Raw genomic sequence first — 25,173 nt, forward strand, 5'->3', positions numbered from 1 at the left:
AAAAAAATCAGATGACCCTAACCTTTTAAATAACTATAACCAATACTGTAAAATATTGAGCAAAGTCATTCAAAAATCAAAAAGTATGTATCTGTGCTCAAAAATTAATAACTCCACTATCAAAATCAAAACTATATGGGAAGTGATTGAAATGAGACTGGTGCAAATTACCCTAACAAGACCCAAAATATTGCTCATAACAGTGAAGGTAAGTTAGTTCAAAATTAAGACATTGTAGCTAAAATCTTTAATGAGCACTTTTTAACTGTTGCTGAGAAAACAGCAGGCAAAGGCTCTTCAGAAAAGGCAATAAAAACTCTGAAAGAACTTCCCCTAACTCTATAGACATGATAGGTATGGCCGCCATAACTGTGCAAGAAGTAAGAAAAACCATAGTGCCTCTAAAAAGTAAAAATTCATCAGGTGTAGACAATATTTCCACTAAACTGATAAAAGCCAGCTGTAATCAACTCTCTAAAGCTCTAGCTCATATATTCAATTCCTCTCTAAATCAAGGTATCTTCCCTGACAGAATGAAGTATGTTACTGTGGAGCCCCTCTACAAAAAAGGTGATCCCACAGATGTTTCAAACTATCGTCCTATCTCTCTTGTAACAGCATTTTCTAAAGTCTTTTAAAAATTAAAATACGTCAGGATTGTCAATCACCTTGAAAAATTTGCACTAATTAGTAAACAAAAATTTTCTCTCAGATCAGGTATATCTACGACCGAAGCAATTTATGCACTTACAAATAACGTCTTAGAGTGCCTTGACAAGAAAAAATTACCCCTTGGCATATTCTGTGACCTGATTAAGGCTTTCGACTGTGTCGATCTCAGAGTACTTTCAGGAAAAGCAGCCCAATATGGAATCTGTGGACAAATGGGTAACTGGCTCAGATCATATCTATAAGACGGACAACAAAAAATAGTATTAGATGTTAACAATCTACAAGTAGGCGAGGTAGAGTCTGACTGGGTAACAGTACATCACGGAGTTCCACAAGGGTCAGTCCTTGGTCCCCTCCTATTTATTATATACATATTAATGACCTAACCCTGTCCTCAGACAGTGCTAGCAATATCACAATGTTTGCAGATGACACAAGTGTAGTGTTAAATGCCAACAAAGCACTTGCAAATGTTCTGAACTGGTTCACAGCAAATTCCCCAGGAATAAATCTCAGTAAAACAAATTACAGCAGTTCCAATCCAGTTACATAAGCACAGAAGAGATAATATTGCACACGAGAGCCAACAGTTACAGAGCGTTCAGTGCACAAAGTTCCTAGGCGCTCACATAGATAACTGGCTCAACTGGGAATTCCACATACAGCAAACACTAAAAAAGCTTAGCTCAGCAACATTTGCTATCCGAATAATCTCCAAAATTGAAGACATCAATGTATCAAAGTCTGCATATTTTGGCTACTTTCATTCTGTGTTGTGCTATGGAATAATCTTTTGGGGCAACTCACCACATTAAAAAAAAAATTTTTGTAAGCCAGAAAAAAGTAGTCCGAATTATATGTAGTGTTCCTCCAAGAACCTCATGTCACAATCTTTTTAAGCAGTTAGGTATATTAACCACTATCTCACAATATCTCCTCTCACTCATGGCTTTCACACTTCTCTATTCCTCTGAATATGAAACAAATGAGGCATACCATCATTATAACACAAGATGGAAAGGTGGTACACAATGTGAACGGAAAAATCTCTCTCTGGTACAAAAAGGGATAAAGTACACAAGTACAAAAATCTTTAACGCACTCCCAAGTAATATAAAATCTCTTAAAAAAATAAAACGCTATTAAAAAAAAGCTAAAGAAATTCCTACTGGAAAAATGTTTTTATTCATTAGATGAATCCTTCAACAGAGATAAATAATTTGAGTAGTAATTTAGATTATTTCCTTTTGTATCTATATTGTTTTTTTATCACTATTGTATTTTTGTATTGTATTGTTTATTATCTCTATTGTATTATCGTATTGTACCAGTTTTGAATCATTTATCTACCATGTGTAATATACCAGTATGTATTGTATTGAATGATATCTGTATTGCAACTGCTTTGACTTGTTCCACATCCATGCGTAATCATGCCATACTGGATCTATGGAATATGTATCTCAAATAAATAAATAAATAAATAAATGAAGTATGGTACTCTGTTAAGATCTCACAAGCCACCACATCAATCAGGACTCTGAAACACAGACAATTTGCGTTTCGCCGAATATCATTGCAGGATCAGAAAAACAACGGAGCATAAAGTGTGTAGTTGGCGTCAGCAATCAGCTATAAATAGCAGCTTGAGACCAACAATCTTTTGCAGTCTGGTTGGAGTCCAGGCAGCGAGTATAGATAGCAGCACGACTTGCAGCACCTGAAGGAGACAACTGAGTCACTTGGTTGAATATTGTGCATAAAATGGAAATGACATGACGGACCATCCGGAAGTACATCATTAATCTGTCACAGAGAGAAAACCTGACAGAAGAATACTTGTTCCTGGGATTGCTGGACACTACTATACCTGGCGAAGATATTTTCTGATGACTGAAAAATTTTAATGAGCAATATGAGATGCATTACTCGAAGTTGGTAGAGGTGTTTGTACAAATGGAGCATCATACACATTGGGTGTTTACCCTGGATTTCTTGCTTGTTAAAAGAAGTTGCTCCAAATGCACCATTCAACCACTATATTATACATATTTCTGGTCTGGCAGTGAAAGCCCTTCCATCTGATTTGTGGCATGTACTCTTGGGTAGTAAAGTTTGTAAACCATGTCTGAGGTAATGTAAAAACATGAGAGTTCTCAAATAGTTGTACAAAGAGGTTCACGTTAAATTTGATGTGTTCTTTACACAGAAGTAGATGACTATCACAGACTAGGTATTGTATTGAGTGCTCGATCTTTGATGGCAAATTGTTTTATTTCTGGAAAAGGCAAAGGTGGAAGAAGATACACTTGTGTGTCAAAAAACAGATAATTTATTTGAAGTGACATATCTCATGGATCTTTTTGTAGAAATAAATATGTTTAATTTCAACTTGGCAAGGAAATATGGTGAATATTTTGTCAGCACAAGTTTAAGTTTGTTAGTTTTTTCACCAATTGGAGCTTTACCAATGCCGGGCGAGGTTAAATACATTTCAGTTTTTCCGGAACAGATAATGATACTGAACACAAACATTGAAAACTCCTCATTTGCACATGGAATAAATCAGCACTTGTCAGTCAGTAACTATTTTCCTGAACTGGAGAATCACCAAGTAAATGCCTTGGTTTAAAGGCTGTTTTCAGAGAGTGAATGAATATTTTCAGGCAGTGAAGTAAAAACAACTGCAGAATTTGACTACTGGTACATGAAAACAATGCACTGAAAAATATTTTACTAAACAGTACTAGTAACATTATGGAGAAAGATTGGTGTTGACTATCCATTCTTATTGGAAAAAGTTGTAAGATTATGTATTCCATTCATCACAAAACATGTGTGAAACTGGATTAGTGACTTTGGTGGCAGTGAAAACAAAAACGAGGAAATGATTGAACTTAGAACACAGTTTTATGAGTTGCATTGGCCAAGACCAAACCGAATTTGAAAAAGATTGTTAGAAATATGCAGTATGAAGCATCTCATTGACTTGTTTTATTATGACACCTACAAAAACATGAGAGTGTTAGAGTGAAATATTATGTATTTTCCTGTACTTTTAAAAATAGTATTCAAATGGTTTCTTTCCAATCTTAATTTTAGCTAGATACTAAACTCTGTTGGGTTTTTGGCTTTTGTACGATCTAGTTCAGAGGTAATGGTGTTGGAAAGGTTGAGAAACACTGCATTAGAAGAATATGTGATGGTAATGATGATTTTGAAGCTATGACGGCAAAAGTTTCTCAGATGGTTATTCTAAAATTCTCTCTCTCTCTCTATGGTTTTGTCCCTGAGAACATGAAGTGATTGCCATCACTTGTGCATCACTGAGCAGTTCTTACTCTGAAGTTTTCTCTACAACTGAGTGAGAACAATAGGAAAGCTGGTTTCATGGTCTTGCTTCAAAAATAGAAATATTCCCCGACTGCAAATCATACCAATACCGAATAATGCACAAAAATTATCTTGACCTAATTTTGGCTGGAGTGTTTCCACAGTATTGGGTTTACCATCATGACACTGTCTATATAATCATATCAGATTTATTCAATCACCAATGTGATATGAGCATGTTCCTGCTGTATGTCATCTCTCTGGTCACAGAAAACAATTGATGTATTTGTAACATTACGGGCCACTAACAAAAAACCATTCCTTTTGTAGATGGGTACTTTTGAAAAATGTACACTTGGCACCTCAGTGGCTTGTGCAGTTAGAGAAGAAACTACATAGCCTACAGCCTCATGCCAGCTTCCGGTTATTCTTGACAATGGAGATCAATCCAAAAGTACCAGTCAACCTATTGCGAGCAGGACGCATCTTTGTATTTGAGCCACCACCTGGCATTCGAGCCAACCTGCTGCGCACGTTCAGCACTGTGAGTAAAAGAGGAATTGTAGTATTTTTTACTGTAGATTATGATTAGATGGTTGATTCTATGAAGTTAAGGCATAAGTTGGTGCAGAATTACTTAGTTTATATTGTCTGACAAAGTGAAGAGATTAGAAACTTATCAAATAGCATTAAATATTAGAAGAAATAAATTAGTACCAGTTAAATGCAAGCAGGGAATTTTAATTAGATATGTTGTTCTTGCTAGTGAATACTCACTTCGCTGCATATGTCTTCCTCTTTGGTAAATCTTTCTGGCAAGAGGCATTGATTTATGTTAAACACATCTTTTTGTCCTGTACCTCTTTCTTAATTTGTTGGTAACTTAATTATTTTATTTAATCATCATCCAGGAATCGAAGTTCTTCTTCTTCTTCTTCTTCTTCCCCCTACTCCCCCCTACTCCTCCTGTCCCCCCCCCTCCCCCACCTCCTCCTCCTCCTCCTCCTCCTCCTGTGCCCCCCCCCCCCCCCCCCCCCCCCCCTCCCCGCCCGCCCTGCACTCTTTCTTTCGGTAACTCTTCGTTGCAGACAAGTTCTTCACAGTATATGTCCCAGCCAAGATATTTTCCTCCTCCTTAAAATTTCCATTAGTTTTTTCTACTATCTGTAATTGTCCTTCAGACCTCATCTGTCAGTGCATTTCACTTTTTACATTTTTTCCACAACTACATTTCAAAACTTTAAAAGTATTTTTCCTCTTTCTTTTTAACTGCCATACATTACTACAATCCAAATAAAATACCTGTTGAATATATCTCTAAATTATGAGTTCTTTTCACTGCCAGCAGCTTTTTTCTCATAGATATTATACTTATTTTCTCCATACAGCTTCCATTTTCTGTTACCAAGCTTTATGAGAAATTACAAGATTTTAGTAGTTCCAAAGTCTTTCCTTACAATAATATTTTGATGCAACCTGATCCTCTTCACATTGGTCTGGTCTGTCTGTATTCATCCTCATTCCATAAGGTGTAGTCTTCCTGATTCAGCCAATACTGCTTTATTATCCATGTGATTAATTGACTTTCTCCTGCTATAACACCTCTCGTTTTCTCTCTCCCCCCCCCCTCTCCCCCCAAACTGTGTGTCTTTTAGTTTATCAACACAAATATTTAGAGGTGCTGGTGACAAACAACACTCTTGTCTGACACCTCTTCCGGTGCTTGTCTCAAGAGTTTCATCACGAATCCTTACCACCATTTTCTGTCCTATGTACTGTTTCCTTAGAAGTCTTCTGTCCTCCCAGTCTACACCAGCCCCTCTTAATATCTTTGGGGGGATATTCCAGCCTACTGCATCAAATGCTTTTTCCAAATTAATGTTACATACAGTGTGTTAGCTGTAAGTTGATCAATGGATTCCCTTGTCCTGATTTGTTATAAGCCAGATGGCCTTGGCAGGAAGCCATTTGGTTTTTGTAACAGCCTACTTTAACTAACTGAGAGCATTGTGTGATGTAGCCAATGTTGTCTGCTGCAATTGTTTTTTGTACTTCTCTATTATGTACTGTTACCTTTCCGTGTGATGACTGTACGCAATTGTTGAAGTTAGGATCATTATTAAACGTGTCAATATGTAATTAGATAACAGTGTGGATTACAAATGATGTTTAAATGATTTGTAACTCTGTGTGTGGCTTCTGATTTTGTGGAAAAATGAATCCCAGATTAAGCTGCCTGCACACAGGCAGATAGATGGGGTTTTTGTACCCCACATGTCTCCTCACCTGTGGTGGGCAGTCAGCAAACTTCCAATTTACACACCGTGTGTGTGTGTGTGTGTGTGTGTGTGTGTGTGTACACATTCCAGTTATCTTCTGGCATGCATTTGTACCACGTGCAAGCATGATCCGTTATCGTCTTTCTTTCATTGAAGCATAATTTGCTAGAAATCGGGATGAATGTAGTATTTGCAAATTTACTATAATAATTGACAGTGTATTTTGTGTTTGCAGTGAGGATGAATATCTCTCTTCAATTTTATTGTACATTAATAGCTCCTTTAATTTAATGGAACATTCTTATAGAATTTTATTGGTGTCCTTTGCAGGTGCCAGCATCTCGCATGATGAAAGCGCCAAATGAGAGGGCCCGACTCTATTTCCTTCTAGCCTGGTTCCATGCAATTGTGCAGGAGAGACTTAGATATGTCCCATTGGGCTGGGCTAAGTACTATGAATTCAATGAAAGTGATCTCAGAGTGGCATGTGACACATTGGATACCTGGATTGAAGCAACTGCAATGGTATTTGATCTTAAGTGGCAAGAGAATATAACTTCTCACAAAATATTATACAAATTGATATTGTTTTTATGACTGTCTTTTTTTTTCCCCCCCTCCAGGGACGTACAAATCTTCCCCCAGAGAAGGTGCCATGGGATGCACTAGTTACTTTGCTCTCTCAGTGCATTTATGGTGGAAAGATAGACAATGATTATGACCAGCGTTTACTATCATCGTTTCTAGCTAAACTTTTTACAGCAAGAAGTTTTGAAGCAGATTTTGCCCTTGTTGCAAATGTGGATGGAGTCGCTGGTGGTCCAGGTGGTCAGAGGCACATTACTATGCCAGATGGAACAAGGAGAGATCACTTCCTGCACTGGATTGAGTCTCTGGCTGATAGACAGACACCTTCCTGGCTTGGGTTGCCCAACAATGCGGAGAAAGTGCTGCTTACAACGAGAGGTAAAACTAAAGCATTAGTGTTGTGTTTACATTGTTTGTTGTGTGCAGATTGGGTCCTTCCTGGCTTTACATTTTATAGATTAATGGGAAGTGAGAGAATTTAGTTTGAGTTATTGCAAATTCTGTAAATCATAATTTCAGCCTCTTGTTATTGTACAGAAAAAGTCAGTTGTACAATTACAACATATTTTCTCAGTGCAAGATGCTGACCATTTACATGATGTTTTTAGGTTACTTCTTTTTTTTTCTATATATGATGTTTTATACTTACTTGTGTTCTGACAGGATAGTCGCACAGAGAGAGAGAGAGAGAGAGGGGGGGGGGGGATCATGAGCTTGCATATTGCGTTGTACATTTAATAAGTGTGAAGCAAAGTCAGACATAACATTATTTCAATGTGACAGTAGTTTATTTTTTAAACCGTCAGTAGGTTGTGATACCATGGGACGGATTGCTACTATAAGAAGACATGGTGTAGGGCCTTGTAGTTGATGAGGGGGGACTGCATACTGAAAGTAAATAATTATGTTTGTTGTGTGTGTGTGTGTGTGTGTGTGTGTGTGTGTGTGTTTTTGGATTTATCCATTGTTTAGACTCTTGTTCTGCTGCTGAAGCAGCTGACACCTTCAAAATATTTGTTAGAGGCCATGTGGTGGTTAGCTGGTCTTGGAATTGGAGACACTCATATAATTTCAATTATAGTGTGTCCAATTTTTGCTCCTTCCGCTTACATTACGTAATGTTTTGAACTGTGTTTTTTATCGCTTTCCACAATTGAAATACCATCTTCGTATCCAACATGACTTGATACCGTTGTTGTACCTCTCTTGGTCCTTATTAAAAACTAAATAAATTGCTTATCCAATACTATTCATTTATTAAGAAATAGAAAATTAAAAGTTCCATGGGCCTAATTAATCAGACAAGACACAAAAATACCAGTAAATTGAAAATTTATCTCATTAAATGTTACTTATCTATACACAAATGTACCAATTATTGAAACCATAAATGTCATAAGAAATAACCTACAGAAATTTGGCAAGCCGCCCTCCCCCTTTACCCCAAAGGTTGTTTTGACTTTCCTATATGCTGAGTCAGTCCTTCGGACAATCATATCTCTTTAGATTTCTTCATATTTTTCATGCAGCATTTTGTCTTAGCTTCCCTGCACTCCCTATATATTTCATTCCTCCGCAACATGTATTTCTGTATTCCTGAATCTCCCTGAATATTTTTGTACTTCCTTCTTTCATTAATTAACTGAAGTATGTCTTCTGTTACCCTTGGTTTCTTCGCAGTTATCTTCTTTGTAACTGTGGTTTTCTTTGCAACTTCTGTGATTGTCCTTTTCAGAGATGCCCATTACTCTTCAACTGTACTGCCTACTGAGCTATTCCTTATTGCTATATCTATAGTCACAGAGAACTTCATGGTTATCTCATCATTCCTTAGTACTTCTGTATCCCACTTCTTTGCATATTGATTCTGCCTGACTAATTTCTTAACTTAAGCCTGCTCTTCATCACTACAACATTTTGATCTGAGTCTATATCTGCTCCTGGGTACACCTTGCAATCCAATACCTGATTTTGGAATCTTTGTCTGACGATGATGTGATCTATCTGAAATCTTCTCTTATCTTCCAGGTTTTTCCAAGTATACCTCTCCTCCTCTTGCTCTTCTTGTGATTCTTGAACAGAGTATTCGCTATTGCTAGTTGAAATTTAGTACAGAACTCATAGTGTTTCTCCTCTCTCATTCCTTGTCTCAAGCCCATATTCTCCTGTAACTTTTTCTTCTACTCCTTCCCTTACAACTGCATTCCAGTCCCCCATGACAATTAGATTTTCACCTCCCTTTACATACTGTATTACCCTTTCAATATCCTCGAACTTAATCTCTCCATCTTTAGCTTGCGACGTCGGAATTTATACCTGAACTATTGTTGTCAGTGTTGATTTGCTGTTGATTCTGATAAAAACAATCCTATCATTGAACTGTTCATAGTAACCCACTCACTTCATTTTCATAACGAATCCTGCAAATGAATGATATGTGCAATATCAAATTTACCATTGTTTATGAAATAGACAACTTAATAGCTATAAAAATACCATAAATCTTATATATTTTGTAAATCAACTGCAAGTGACTGTTCATCATGTCACCCCAAAGCACATAAATACCATATTATCACGTTATGATAGATTGTGTGATTAGTGCTCCGCTTACTAAAGGGAAAAATGAAGACAGAGATAGATACAATCAAAACTGTAGCTGCAAATATACAGAAAGAAAATCAGAGCCAAGCGTGTAAATGACAGTGAGGAAGTAACATTGGTGAAAACAGAAGGAAGAAAGAAAAAATCATTAATCTACCATGTATGGGAAATACTATGCGAAAAAATAGTAGCACATTTCATAATACTAAGATTAAAATGAGCTTCTGCACAGAGAATAAACTAAGAATGAGAATAATCCACAACATGGAAAACGTCAGAAGTATGACCAGTTATGAATGTTAATAATTAAACACAATAACTGTGACAGGATCTACATTGGTCAAACAGGATGGGAATTTACAATGAAATACAAAGAGCTTATAACCAAAAGTGAGAAAACCCTCTCTGTACTTAAGCATGCATCTTTTAGAAAACCAACACTCTACAGGAGATGTAAACACTAGCCTTTCTTTTCATCAAGGTGAAAAAGGAAGCTACATGAACATTTTGGATTATTGGTGACAGATAATTCAGATAAGTTTTAAAAATAGCATTTATGGTATTATTGTGCAAGTAAAAAGAGTTACAGCTAATATTACACATTGATGTGTGTGATTATATTTAGGTGCTGCTTGAAGGCAAAAACTGTAGAGGTTTGGTAATTTTGTATTTACTTTTGCGTTTGTGTCCTTTGTGGTGGTTAATCCACCCTAATCAGCCAATTGCGGGAGGGTCGGGCCACATAAGCAACATTCACAGTTTATAACAACACTTTCATTAACTTTTCTTTGGCGAAATAAAATTTTATCTTTAAAATTCAAAATCCTCACAAGCACGGTCAACTGCCTTATTCAAACAACAAAATTAATCTGTAACTAAGCATTAAGTGACTTGCAAGTTAATTAAATTCTATACACAGTAAACCTCCCAGAAGGAAACTACAGTAGTGAGATAAAGTTAACCAATAATGGATATCACAATTTTTTTTAACACAAAAGAAAATACCAACAGATACACCCCTTCGTGACACATTTTCAAAACAGGTGACGTCACATAGGCACGGGAAAATTCAAGAAGCAGAAGGGGGCCCCACTGGACCCAGACCAGAGGCGGCTAGACCCAGAACCCACAGCAAGCAGGCAAGCTGGACAGGGTGCCGCACACAGTACACTATAACACACAAATCTTTTTATAAAATCCTTTACAGATCCAAATCTGGGCCACATGACTCGACTTGGGTAATGTGGCAGAGTCCAGTTCCCACACTACAAGCCAGGTTCGATCTTGCAAACGTGTCGAACACACCACAACCTCTGCGTCGTGCCCCGACCTGCTCAACCACATTTGCCTCTGATTCTCATGCGCCACGCTGCTCGCTGGCTGTCCCCTTTCTAGCCTCCACGCCTGTTGCGGCCAAAAGCCATGTCAAACGGCTGAGCCTAAAGATCACACCATGCCGACCTGATCGATCAATCGATACGAGCTGGCACGGCTCATCATTGTTAAAAGTAATCTTCTTAGTTAGTCGCAGATACTCGGTGCTTCTAGTGCTTTATACAATGCTGGCATATTAACACTAGCAAAAGCTTGTTTAAACTCAACATACATGGAGTGGAGATCTTCCACATTCATAAATTTTTCCATTATTTGGCTAATGATAGACACTGGTTTGAGGTGTCTGTCTGCTCAAAAACCACGTTTATATTGTCACAGGATATGTTTGTGTACTTCTTTATCTTTTCATTCGGCACCCCTGTAAATGCCTTTTGTGAAAACTGTAGAAGCACATTATTATTTGGTACAGCCTATAACAGTTCTTTTCTTATGTGATGATATGACCTTCGGTCTGAAAAATGGTTTGGTGCAGTGCTCCACACTACTGTATCCCATGCGTCTCCCTATAATCTTCATCAATTCGATTCAGTGTTTTGGACGTAAAGAAAGGTGATGTGAATGGTCACAGATTTGTTTGACTGACAGAAAAACATCAACAAAATGGTGAATAACTGAAATTAACAGATGCTAGAAGATGGTCACCAGTTATTCTTGAAAGCCTACTTGCAAACTTTCCAGAACCAGGATTAAGTAAAGAATCTGGAGATATACTTACGCTCTCCTACATACCACTTGCATAGGGACAGCAAAGACAGTATTAGTCTATAGTGTGTACGGTAACTGAAACTACTATTAATTCAGCCTAAATATCCATGGTAGCAGAAAACTGTTGCCCCGCTATGGTTCCTTAATGGTGGCCGATTTGCATGTTTACAGATAAACAGTTGTATGATAGGTTGGCACTATAACAAAGATGTTACAGTACAAAAGATATAAAAAAATAACATTTATTAAGAGTGCATAACAAATTGCACGTAACTTTGGTACAGCTTAATGTGTGGCATTTGATCTCCAAAACCTAATGCAGCAACATCTAACTCTACTATATCATGGCAGTCTGTGATATTGTCAGTATCGTTGAGAGTAACATTTGCAGACACACTGTACTGATCATAGTTCTTCGTAAAAAGTGACTGCTGCATTGTCTGAGCTAGCCACAGGCACTGAAGAGTATTGTGTAACTGCTGGCTTGTGAAGGTCCAATTGCTGGTGTGGAACCATCTAAGTGTCTGAGGTGCTTTGTGTTTAGAGCCTGTTGGTGGAAGGATTCTCATATTCATCCATAAAAGGTAGAGGTAAACTAATCCACAGTTGACAGCATTTCCTATTTGCTGTTGTCCACTCTATCGATGGACCTACGACACGCTGGAAGTAGTGGTGTGGAAGCTGGAAGAGGTCTGGGTTAGTGAGTACCATTTTGAGGCTGCTTCACGGACCTGAGATATGCCAGGTGAGTGGTTGTGCCTGTGTGGTGGAGCCTCTCACAGTATTTGTTCTCTTTCTCTTGCTTTGTATGCAACACAGATTAAAAACAGTGTGCACAAAAGCATTTAAGCAGTCATTTTTTTCTGAACTCCATACATTATTGAAAAGGGATGTAATCCTAAGAGATACTTCAGATTGAGTGCATGCATGAGAAGTGATGGTAGATGCGTGCTGCTGCTCCATGCCAAAAATTACCAAAAGTGACTTCTAAGAATTTGAAGTTTTGAGATGGTTGTAACCAACCGGCCATCCACTGTTCATTACATATACGTGTTAAGACCCTGTCTAAGTGACTGTGTGAAGATTAGGCTTCAAAAGTAGCCAATGTTTCCTTTTTGTGTCAGACTGAAAGAATTGATCTAAGCTGGAGATGAATTCTTAGCTTTCTCTCTCACAGATGATCAGTTTGAGATAGCAGATTGTTTTGCATGCATTCTTATATGATGCATCAAGATCACGTGTTTCTATGAGATTGTGCAGTTCCAGGAAAAGAAAGCAAAGAGGATAAAGAAGTAACTTTTTATCCAATAACTTAATTGTTCATCTGTACACATACTCGTGCTTGTTGCATGTAACCTCCCCCCCCCCCCCTCCCCCTACACACACACACACACACACACACACACACACACACACAAAATAATTCCAAAGTTGTGCATACTTTCTTTGGGTTCTCCTGTGAACTACTTATCCTTGTAGATTTGGGCAGCTAATATCATCATTTCCCTTTACTTCCCAAATGTATATTTTTACAAAATAATTTAAGAATTTTTTAGGACATTGATTGTTTATGTTGCAGGTACGGATCTTGTGAGCAAACTGCTAAAAATGCAACAGCTAGAAGATGACGACGAACTTGCATATTCAACAGATGAAAGCTTGGATAATGCAGCACGTGATCAAGGTGCTGGTGACGGAAGACCTACCTGGATGCGAACATTGCACAATTCTGCATCTACCTGGTTGCAGCTGCTTCCTAGATCTCTTCAGGTTGGTTTGGATCACCACTAATTTCCTCCTCCCATAAATCAGTCAAACCTCTCATAACTGAATTTTCCGTCTTACAGACTTTACGACGAACTGTGGAGAACATAAAGGATCCATTGTATCGTTACTTTGAACGTGAAGTAAACTCTGGAGCTAAATTGCTGCAAGATGTCATCCATGACTTGGAAGATGTTGTTTTGATCTGCCAGGTAATTTTTTCTGTAGTTTTAAATTTTTGCTGATGATGAGCTCTGAAGAGAACTATAGTTGCTCTTTGTTGAAATTATATTTAATGTTTGTGCACTAGAAATGATTGTACTTGTGATCTTGTAAGTGCATTCTTACTAGTACCTTTAATATAGTTCAATCGTTTAGTGTGTAGATGGTTGCGAAAACATACTTGACCTCTCAGCAACAAATGATCCTTGCCAATTAGGGAGCATCATGTCAGATGCAAGGTTTAGTGACTAAAAGGTTGTTGCAGTGAGGCTATATACCATAACATCCAAATTCAACAAAAATAAATGCAAAATTTATCTGTTAAGGTAAAAATTCACTTGATGGCTTCCTAAGAGATAATTTCCACTGCTTCAAAACTAACTACGTAAGTTTATATTCAAAGAAACAGAGATTTGTACCAAATGAATTAATAAGAGATGGAACAAACCCAGTCAGAACACTGTTGCCAAATTTAAAAGAATGCAAAATCTCAAAGACTGGAAATGTTTTCCTGAAGCACAAAACTAAGCAAGGACTACGAAGTTGAGATGCTTTTAACAGTTTCCACAACAAAACTGTCACAAAATCTGGCCTAATGTCAAGAGATTCTGCTTCTATGTAAAGTAAACTACCAGCAAGACAGTTAATACCATTGCTGTGCGATAGAAATGTGTAATGTTGTAATGGCAGTGCCACAAAAGTGGAGTTACTGAACACGGTTTTCCAAAATTTAAAAAAAAAATTAATAAATAAAAATTGAGAATCTGAATTGGGCAACAGTCAACACAAGTAACTTAAAAGTATATATCCTCAATATTGCCAAGCAGACTGAATCGTGTAATAAAGGCAAGTCTTCTGGGCCAGATTGTATACCAGTTAGGTTCCTTTAGAAGTCTGCTGATACAATACCTCCTTACTTAGCAGTTGTATACAACCGCTTGCTTGATAAAAGATTTGTACCTAAAAACTGGAAACTTGTACAGGTCACACCAACACTAAAGAATGGAAATAGGAGTAATCCACTGAGTAAGAGACTTGCATCACTGACTAAGATTCATATTAGGATTTTGTAACATATACTGTGTATTTGAACAGTGTGAATTACCTCAAGGAACACACATTGACACACAGCATGGATTCAGAAAATATTCTAGAAACACAACTTGCTCTTTATTCATGTGACATAACAAATACTATCGCCCAGGGGTCTCAAATCGATTCCATAGTTCGTGATTTCCAGAGTGCTTCTAACCCAACTGCATGCCTATAGAGACCCATAGACTTGTGGTTTCCTTTTAGAAATGTCACTGAGTAAGCTCGTACTGGATTATCAGTCAACAAAATACCTAGGGATTACAAGAAGGAACAACTTGAATTAGAATTATCACTTAACTAATGTCGTGGGAAAGGTGAACCAAAGACTATTTTATAGGAAGAAAACTTAGAAGTTGAAATAAATGTACTAAAGAGACTGCTTACACAATGCTTGTCCATTGTCCTTTTGGAGTTTTGCTGTACAGGGTTGGATCCATACCAGATAGGACTGACAAGACACTGAAAAAGTTCAAAGAACGGCAGCATGTTTTGTATTATAGCGAGATAGGGTACAGAATGCCATGGATATGAAACAGGAGTTGGTGTGGCAATTATTAAAACAAAGGTGTTTTTTCATTGTGGCAAGATCTTTCCACAAAATGTCAACCTCCAACTTTCTCTTCTGAATGCGAAAATATTTTGTTGATGTCAACTTTACCAAAATAAAATAAGAGAAATTGTAGCTTGCACAGAAAGATTTAAGTGTCCGTTTTTCCTGCATGCTGTTAGACAGCAGAATGGTAGAGAAATACTATGAGTGTGGCTCAGTGAACCTTGTACCAGCCACTCAAGAGGGAATTGCTGAGTTGCCAAGTAGATGTACATGTAGAAACTTAAGTACACATTTGAGGTGCAGTTTTTATGTTAAGGTACTCAATGTTTCCAGTGTGCATACAATGTTAAGTATTCTTTGCAGCTCAGTTGACAGGAACATTACATTCATGAACAAGAAAACCTGTGTGTAATGAAGCTGAAGCAAGGAAAAGCCCATTGTAGTCTCATTGTTGTGAGAGTTCCTTGAAATAATGAAGTATTTGAATTGTCGGCTGCTGAAACACTTGCGTAAATATAGTGAATTACGAATGGCTCAAAATAAGTCGGTTGCTACTATGAAATAGTCTAGAAAAGAGTACCACCATAATGAATTATGTTTTGAGAGGCACAATAATTCAGTCCTTGCTTATTTCCATTCCATTCATGGTTGTCTGCTGCCCATTCTACAGCTCACTACAACTTTGTATTTTCTGTTCCTCTTGCACTTTACAGCATAATTGTCCTTGCTTATTTCCATTCCATTCATGGTTGTCTGCTGCCCATTCTACAGCTCACTACAACTTTGTATTTTCTGTTCCTCTTGCACTTTACAGCATAATTAGTTATTGTTGGCATTAATATTTGCGCTAAATTCATGTTACATATGAAAGCTAGCTGTTTAACTGCTGTCTCAGGGACTCTACTACAAAAACATTAAATGAACACCAGCTCATTTTAAATGACTACAGAAATGGTAGATTAATTTGGCATTAAATGTAGCTAAAGTATTGATGTGTGCATAGAACACTTCTTAACATGTAGCATCACACTTTCATTTAACAGTTTATTTATCGGTAATATTAGTCGACCACAGTATTATTGCGTGTGTAGTGAGGGCCCTTCGGTTGACTTACTGTGTGAGCTTTTATCATGATATTTCACCAATGCACACTTCACCACTTGATAATTTGTATGCACCTGTCTTGAAACCATCCACAATGCAGTGAACATTCCTTAGTTACCACTGTACTTATTTACCTTACTGTCGCCACGTGTTTCTGACAAAGGCCATGGGAGACAAAGTCCAATAACACTGCGGCCAGATTGTAGACCATATTAATCTCTCTCTCTCTCTCTCTCTCTCTCTCTCTCTCTCTCTCTCTCGTTCACAAGTTTGGTATAAGGCATTTTACAAGGGTAAACTTAATGTCTATACTGCACATCGGGCATAGCCCTTTCACACATAGCTTCCTCCTCCAGGGGTGGGGGGTGGGAGGATCCACCTTTCTGTGATGTTTGTGGCGTGCCGCTTTCAGTTCAGCATATTCTGGCTACGTGTGTTCTGTATACTGATAATAGGGCAGCCCTTGGTCTCGCTGGAGATCTGCCCACTGTCCTCGCAGATACCAATATCAGTGTTAACAGAGTGGTGATATTTTGTGAACTATCAGGCCTCATCCCTAAACTGGTGGGGAAGGGCGACAGACTTTAGTATGTTATAAACCGATCTGCATGTGGGGACAGCCTTCGTCCCCACGCACGAGATTTCCTGTTGATTTTTTGGCAGGGCGCTGATGACCGTGATGTCGAGCGCCCCCTCAACCCAATTCATCATTAATATCTATTGAGAGATACTGAAATTTGTAACTGACTTTATTACAGTCACAGTTATGATGTAATACAGTTGCTTAACGAGGTCAGCCAGTACAGGCCATCCTCAGTGCTCCTCAGCTTGGTTACAATGTAACATGCCAACTTTGTCATCATGAAGTTGTTATTTTTTCGTGAGCACATGTATATGATATGTATGTTGCAGAAACAATAAGGTATTTGCATTTCATTATGTTCCTGTCTTTGTAATATGCAGCAACGAGGGTATGCAAATTAACTTCAAAGGTATGTTTCTTTAATTTCAGGGTGAAAAGAAGCAAACTAACTATCATCGTGCAATGTTGAGTGAGCTTGTTAAAGGAATAATTCCACCAAGCTGGCGACGGTATACTGTTCCTCGCGGCTGCACTGTCATGCAGTGGATCACCGACTTTGCTCAGCGTGTGAAACAGCTACAACAAGTGTCTGCACTAGTTTCACAAGGTGGTGCACAGGGTCTCAAGGTAAACTGGCCTAAAAGATCACTTTAAACATAAAAGCTCATGAATTTTAGTGTTCTATTGCCTTTTGTTTCTAGTTCTCCAGATACCTGTTCAGTGGATGCTTGAGATTTATGGTTAAGAGTAACTGCTGTTTCTCTACTAGGAGGGCTATTGTTAGAGATCTATGTTCTGTCACAAGAGTGTAATTGTTTTAAATTAAAATTTAGCCAATAAGTTAACACTCGCACATTACCAACACAGTTGGCTATATCAAATTTGTTCTTTACAGAGTTTCCATGTGTGGCTTGGTGGATTGTTGAATCCTGAAGCTTATATTACTGCTACTAGGCAATGCATTGCACAGGCCAACAGTTGGTCTTTGGAGGAACTCATGTTGGATGTAACAATAACTGATGGAGATGCCAGTAAATCATCTTCAGATGACTGCAGCTTTGGTGTCATAGGTAAGGTTCAGCATACTCTTATCTTGCTAGAATTTGTAAAGGGGGGGGGGGGGGGAGACATTTTATTATTGTTCCCCAAATTTGATGTTGCTAGTATTGGCTATCAGAACCACTGAAAAAGATACACATCACTTTGAAGACATCATAGCAGTTCTTCATTCATTCACATGGTGCACCATCATCAATACACTACCACATATTCAATAGTTAAGAACATTTCTACCTTTACTTCCAGTACTTCCAGTACTTCCAGTACTTACAGTACTACTGTAACATGACACTAAAATATAACTGTGTAGAATTTCCAAATCTAGCTAAGTTTGTAAAAGTGTTTTCTTCCTCCAGGTAAAAATAGACATTATTTTGTGATAAGATCACAGAGCACAATGGGAGAAAGTGTGTGTGTGTGTGTGTGTGTGTGTGTGTGTGTGTGTGTGTGTGTGTGTGTGTGTGTGTGTGTGAGAGAGAGAGAGAGAGAGAGAGAGAGAGAGAGAGAGAGAGAGAGAGAGAGAGAGAAGCTGGTATAAAAAAACATTGTCCATAGGTCATCATTTTGTAATGTAATGCACTTCATAGTCCATGTCAGATCTCTGAATATTATTGAAGAATGATTATTGATAACAAAATTATTACTGAATGTACACTCATTTTCAGAAAACAGACCACCTAGAACAACTAGAAATATGATGTTCATATTCACAGGGTATGTACATTAGTGTATCCTGCAGAAATGATCAGCATTTGCGTCCCCTGGGTTCAGCATGTATCCTGTTGCCTAGTGGGCAGAGAGTCTACCATGGGCCCTGTTAACTTGTTCCATGCATGATGGCATCAGTGGGAATGAGGTGTGAATAGTATCCTACGGATAGCCATCCATGCTACATTCATTTGATTCCAAAGTTCATCTGTGGTTTTTGGCATTAGGTCACAGCGCTGCACCTATCGCTTCACCATATTCCACACATTTTCGATTGGCGACAAGTTTGGTGATATGGTGGGCCAGGGGAAAAGACCTGACATTCACTGACACAAAGAACACGTGTGTTTGTGCAGCAGAATGTGGTTGTGCATTGTCTTGCTGAAAAGTGACATGTGAGGTGTTGTGCAGAAAGATTATGGCTATGGGACACAGGATGTCATTCTCGTTGGTCTCACTTGTCACAGTGCCGTGGACTCGCACATGATTTGTGTTGTACCCAATAGCACTCCCACACCGTAAGGCCTGCAGTTGCTGCTGTATGTCTTGTGCGAATGCAGTCACTGTGATGTCACTCCTCCTGTCTGGGGTAAAGCGAAATGCGGTGATCGTTTTCAAACAAACAGAACCTGGATTTGTTTGGAAACACTATCTGATGTCATTCCTGTCCCCAGTGATGTCGTTCCATACACTATAGCCATTAGCATGTTTCAGCACATTAGTCAAAGTTAGGCAGGGAAGTGAACAATGTGCACATAAGCCATGCCATAGTAAACAGTGACAGACTGTCATTCGTGATAGTGTATGATGTGTTACACCGCTCCATTGTTGCACCAGAGCTGAGGAGGGTTCAGATCTGTTCTGCAGTGCCATTTGAATGAGGTGTCTATCTTCTCGGGGTTTGGTCTGGGTGGTGTGACCTGACCCGTCTCATTGTGTTGTATAGCCTTCTGTGAACCATTCTGCACACACCGTTGCACTGCTGAAACACTTTGTCCCACACAGGAAGCAGTTTCTCGCATGGATACATCGCATTCTCTCATGCCAATAATGTGCCCTCTTTCAAACTTTCAGATTTGATGATACAATTCGTACATACGTCTGTGAGGCATCCTACACGTCTGCCCAAGTCACACTGATCCATTACCTTCAGTTTATAGTGACAATGAGAGCTGCAGGCTTATTTTAGTGGCAGGTGGTGGTGCGCCATGATATCGGTGTTGACCGTGCACCTGTGGGCTGACATTGTTCAAAAGCTAATCATTTCTGCAGAACATTCTAATCTACATGTCTTGTGAATATGGACATAGTATCTGTAGTCATATTAAACAGTTGGCATGTGTTTCTTGATGATAAATGTATTCTTAAATTTTCAACAGTTTTCAGTGAAAAAACAAAAAAAAGATGCTTTGTCAGATGCAGCGATGTTTGAGACAGACTATAATTTGCTGTCCTGCTCCTTTCTTTATCTACTTCCATGTGCCTACACTGCTGTGAATATGAAATAAGAACACTAACATAAAACTATTTAATAACAAAGAATCAATGCCCAAGACATTTGAATTGTTTGATTCTAACAGTAGTTGATTACTAGAGAATTGGCAATTCGTGGGATCGGGGAATTGAAATTGGGACATGAGACATCCCTAATTAAAATCTTAGTGGATAATTTTTTTTACTCTAATTACAGTTAGTCTATGTAAATATTAGTGCTATTGCTGATATTGCAAATATAGATGAAATTTTGAGTGAGTCACTGGCAGTTTCAGGTATTTATGCAATTCTGTTGGTTATTTAGTTAATTGACAACACTGGTCTGTGTGTCTGTCTGTCTGACAGCCATTTGAAGCTATGTGTTTGAGTGAGAAGCAACGAAACCATGTCTTTCTGTTATTGAAAGTGTTAATACAATAGGCTACTGAACTCTTGCGAAGTGCTTAAGCAAAAAGGGCCTGTTTGGAACTTGTCAATTTAAAGGGGAAGGGGTATATTGTACATATTGTTTCAAGGAATACAAACAGTCTCATTTCAACAAAATGGGAAAGCATAACAAAAAGTGTTCCAGGTGCCTTCAGGATTTGAAAAAAGTGCTTAAGTGCAGTGATTGAGAAACCTATTCAAAGGAAAAGCTTTGTGAAATATCAGCTGGAAAAAAAAAATTAAAGAAAGAATTTCACTGAAGTTTGCAGGAAAGACAAGTTAGGGGAGCCACCTTTTTGTCTTGAAAGTTTGCATTCAAAGAAAATTGTCTTACAAATCTCAGTTGCAAAAAAAAATGTGCAGTCATACCTGCCGCCTGAAATAGAGAAGTGTTTTCTGGATGATGTTCTCTGGGTAAGAGTTGAGAAAATGGTAAGCTCATGAACCCAATAATTCATTTGATTACAGCTTTAGAATTAAACGATCTTCAAGTTCACACAATAGCCACAAAGTTCAATAAGTTAGAAGTATTCCTGATCGAGAAACTCTACCTCCCTTCCCAATGCAGTCTGCCTAAGAAAAGTCAATTTTTATCCAAACTGCAAGCTAGGAAGGAATTCGGTGTATCTTCCATCCACTTTGCAGCTAATCTTCTTGATCCAGTGGTGGATAGCTTATTGAGATGCTTGATGCAGTAAGCTTTGTTTATGGCACAGCGAAGAACACTGGACTAAATGCTGTTCAGCTTAGAGAGGACTTAGCTGATTATAGGAACAAACAAGGAATTTGGTCCAGACAATTTGTGTGGAAAGAAATGGATTGTCACCATCAGAAAGACAAAAATCATTGTGTAAATCTTTTACTGTGGTGGTGAATTTTAAGAGGAACTTGTGAATCGGCAGAAGTTGCCATAAAAATTCACAGCACATCATTTGCACTTGCTGCTAAGTGTCTTCCTTCAGCACTTTTGGATGGGTCAATAGTAAAAAAAGAAACAGACTTACATCAGAGAGAGCTGCAAAACTAACTTAGCTCTCCTATAACTGGAAGTTAACTGGAGCAGGAACACAGCCTATGCCTGTTGATTCCAAGGAAAAACCCATATTGAACAGTCAAAATGAAAAAAAAAACCGGTTGTCAGCGAAAAATCACATTCAGGAGAATCTAAGGCAGAGTTGGAACTGGAGCTTGAGTGGTGGTTCTGTTTTTTTAATTATGAACTACCAAAGAATTGACCTCATTAAAGATGTTTTAAAAAGTATGTTTACAGTCCAATTTATTTTCCCTAATAACGCACCCCTAAATCTCAAGCTGTGTTGCAAAACACATTTTCCAATAAAGAGTAACAGTTTAAATTTTTTATCAGTGTCAGTTATCAGTTAATCTCTTAGAATACCTACATGCCTGGGCATTTATCCTGGGCATTTCCCCAATTTAGAAATGCCCAGGCATTTTACACCACTACCCACAAACATTCTGGATTTGCAGCTTTCTTTGTATAGGATGCTGGCAACACTTGGTCTTCAACACTCAAGTTTCTACTATGACTGATGATGTGCTACATTCACCTGTGCTGCAAAGATAGATATGCTGTGAAGCTCAAACTACACGAGTTACAGGTGACACTATATCAACAAATGCCAGTCACTGGTAAAACTTTTGTGTCAGAGATAACACCTTGCAAACACTGTGTTCAATGCAACTGCTATGTGGTAGTCGTGATCTTCGTAGTATAGCTGCCATGTGGTCTTGGGATTGCCAAGAATACACAGACATGCTTATACCCTAAGAATTCATCCACTGACTCACTTTGACAACGAGTTGAAGGTTTTCAGCAAAAATATTGGAATAAGTAGTAATATTGACTTTGAATGCTTTGCCAAAAACCAATGGAATGTTGTTGTCCAAGGCTAATATCCTGTGCCTTATGCTTTCCAGTGTATATTTATGTGCATTTGTACCCTAACATAATATATTTATTTGTGTGATAAAATTTGTTAATGTTTTATTTTATTATAGGCTTAAAGCTGCAAGGAGCTAATTGTCGCAATAATCAATTGCATCTGACGTCAACCATCATGATGGATTTGCCAGTAACACTTCTTCGGTGGATCAGGTATGTAGTTTGGGTTGATCACGTTAAGGACTTCGTTTTGAATAAATTAAAATTACACACTGCAAAAGAATTTATAAAGTTTCTATTTATTTTTCAGCTGTTGAAATTTTTCTCTAGTTCAGTTTTTAATATTCATTCTAATTCTGTTTGCTCAGAAAAATAGAATTTGTAATTTTTTATAAATTTCTCATAGCATAGAGGGGAGTGTCTTCAAAGTCAAAATACATTTGAACAAAATTGTAACACTTTTGCATTGGTGTTCTGGAAAGTATTCGATGTGTACTTACATTTATGTAGGCCAAAGAAATCTAGATTATGAATTGTAAATAATATGGGTACGAGAGAGTGCTTTAGCTAAAAAATGGATTAGTCCCAATGCTACCAAATTTTTTAGTCTTGCTTACATGCCTTTGACGACTCAACACCTCTATCATTTGGGGAGTCATATCTTTGCTCCTAAATTATTTACATTCTGTAAGAAATCTCCGTCTTTTGTGCATATGTATCGTGTTTTTAAATAAGTAGTTTGCGGACTTCAAATGATTCACTGTAGCTACTTCTGTGAAGAAACTGAGCCTTCATACTACTTCCACTCCTAAAACATAATATTCACATACATTATATTTACTAAATTAAGATCTTATGCAATTTGACTTTCTTCAGCAAAACAGCAATAGTACTTAGTATTTTAAATACACCTGTGATCAAAGATGCAGTTAAAACATAGTTGTTGACTACTTGAAAGACAAGAAAAAAGACTCAATTTGATGTGGACTTTAAATCCTGATGGAATGGTTAGCGTTCTTAAAATTCTGCAACTGACTTTAATAATTTTTTTTTCCCAACTGATGCCTGTACTGTTCCTCATGTACACAACTGTTGTCTGTACTGTTCCTCATGTACACAACTGTTGTCTGTACTGTTCCTCATGTACACAACTGTTGTCTGTACTGTTCCTCATGTACACAACTGTTGTCTATTGTGATTTGTGCTCGTATGGCCAAATGCACATTTCAATTCAATACATTCCATTTCAGTGTTGGTGCTCTGCTTCTCTCCTGTTGTTGCCTTTGTAATGGCTTTCTTTTTTGTTTCAGTGTGGGGTCTTACTCCCTTTTGTCTCTTCATTAGGGGAAAGAAATCCTTAATTTCTAAAGATAATATTGCTTTACTAGCATCTTGATGTAACAGGCAGTACATTGACTGTGTCTCCTTGTCTAACATTGCCATTAATTCCCATTATGCTGAGCTATCTTCAGTCACAAAAACTGATTGTTACTACTAAACAACAAAATAAAAATTCAGAACAATAAATCATTATATTATTTTTTCAAATTAAGTTTGAGGAGTCAAGAGTAATAAATAATCAGACAATATAACGATATGTCCTTGGTGAAGAGTCAAGCACATAGAGTGAACAAGGAAAAAAGGAAAGGAATTGTAACATTTATTTAATTTTTGTGATTTTTGTCATGATTTATCTCACAAGCAAAAATAAACTACTTTTCAGGAATGGCAGTACCGCAGAGGTGCATGCACGAAGCAAGCTCTCATTGCCAGTGTACCTCAACTCAACACGCACTGAACTCCTCTTCACAGTGGACCTAAACATAGCTCCTGGCCAAGACCACCACAGCTTCTATGAGCGTGGTGTTGCTGTTCTCACTTCTACTGCCCTCAATTAGATATTAAGTTTACTGCTTGGCCATTGTTGTTATCTATATGTTAAATCTGTTTTAGCAGCAGCAGAATAAGTGTAGTTAATTAACAGCTACATTTATATTGAGCATTAATTGCAAATTTGTCTTGCTCATAAGCAAAATATGTATATCTTAAAGAAACTGTATATTTTAGACTATTAGTTGTTAGAACACCTAAAATATTTACTGTGATGCACAAAGCTGCTTTTGTTAATTTGGTATTTGTACAGTGTTGTAGCAGTTAGATCTGTTATATTTGGTGAATATTTCATAAAAGTTTTTACAAACAGTATTTTTAACTTAAAATTTTTTTTACAGATTTATTTCTTTGTATAGATGATTTGAATAAATTTGTGCTTAATTGTTTCTAAAATATTTCTGTAATCACTGTACCATTGGCTACCCAAAAAGTTTGAAGTCTTGTTTTTCAAATATTCCTTCTTTCCACTACCTCAATAAATCTGTGGCTTGGTTCTAAAAGGGCCAATGTCAAGAATCTTAGTTTCAAGTTATAAGCTTCTGAATATTTTCTGTCATTTTCTGCCAACTATTAACAATATATTTTGGACTATCTGTTACTATCATTATAGTAAATCAATTTAACTAAAGCTTAATTTTAAATAATAAATTTCTAGAATTTTCAGCTTCAAAATTAAAGGACTTAAGAGGACATTGGCCCTTTTTAACATCATGAACTCTCTTAAATTATTTGATATTGACCCTTTGGACATCAGGTCAGGTACACTGAATAACCAGAAACAGGTAATTTTAAG

The 25,173-nt window shown here is 37.6% G+C and overlaps 1 protein-coding gene across 3 annotated transcripts in view; it reads left to right on the top strand.

The window, feature by feature from the left end:
• The window catches only part of LOC126176887 (dynein heavy chain, cytoplasmic), a 228,059-nt gene extending 203,313 nt beyond the window's left edge, over positions 1-24,746 (top strand). For 2 of the 3 annotated variants that reach the window (XM_049924088.1, XM_049924089.1), the window contains 9 exons: positions 4,336-4,549; positions 6,615-6,809; positions 6,908-7,250; positions 13,156-13,346; positions 13,424-13,552; positions 17,327-17,524; positions 17,793-17,967; positions 22,604-22,700; positions 24,211-24,745. In XM_049924088.1, coding sequence (XP_049780045.1) covers positions 4,336-4,549; positions 6,615-6,809; positions 6,908-7,250; positions 13,156-13,346; positions 13,424-13,552; positions 17,327-17,524; positions 17,793-17,967; positions 22,604-22,700; positions 24,211-24,385 — 1,717 coding nt within the window. In that variant the 3' untranslated portion in view covers positions 24,386-24,745. Of the gene's footprint in view, positions 1-4,335; positions 4,550-6,614; positions 6,810-6,907; positions 7,251-13,155; positions 13,347-13,423; positions 13,553-17,326; positions 17,525-17,792; positions 17,968-22,603; positions 22,701-24,210 lie in introns of all 3 variants that reach the window. The other variant, XM_049924087.1, reaches the window with a different exon arrangement.
• Positions 24,747-25,173: the final 427 nt, after the last annotated feature.

Source organism: Schistocerca cancellata, chromosome 3 (assembly GCF_023864275.1).
Source record: "Schistocerca cancellata isolate TAMUIC-IGC-003103 chromosome 3, iqSchCanc2.1, whole genome shotgun sequence".
NCBI lineage: Eukaryota > Metazoa > Arthropoda > Insecta > Orthoptera > Acrididae > Schistocerca > Schistocerca cancellata.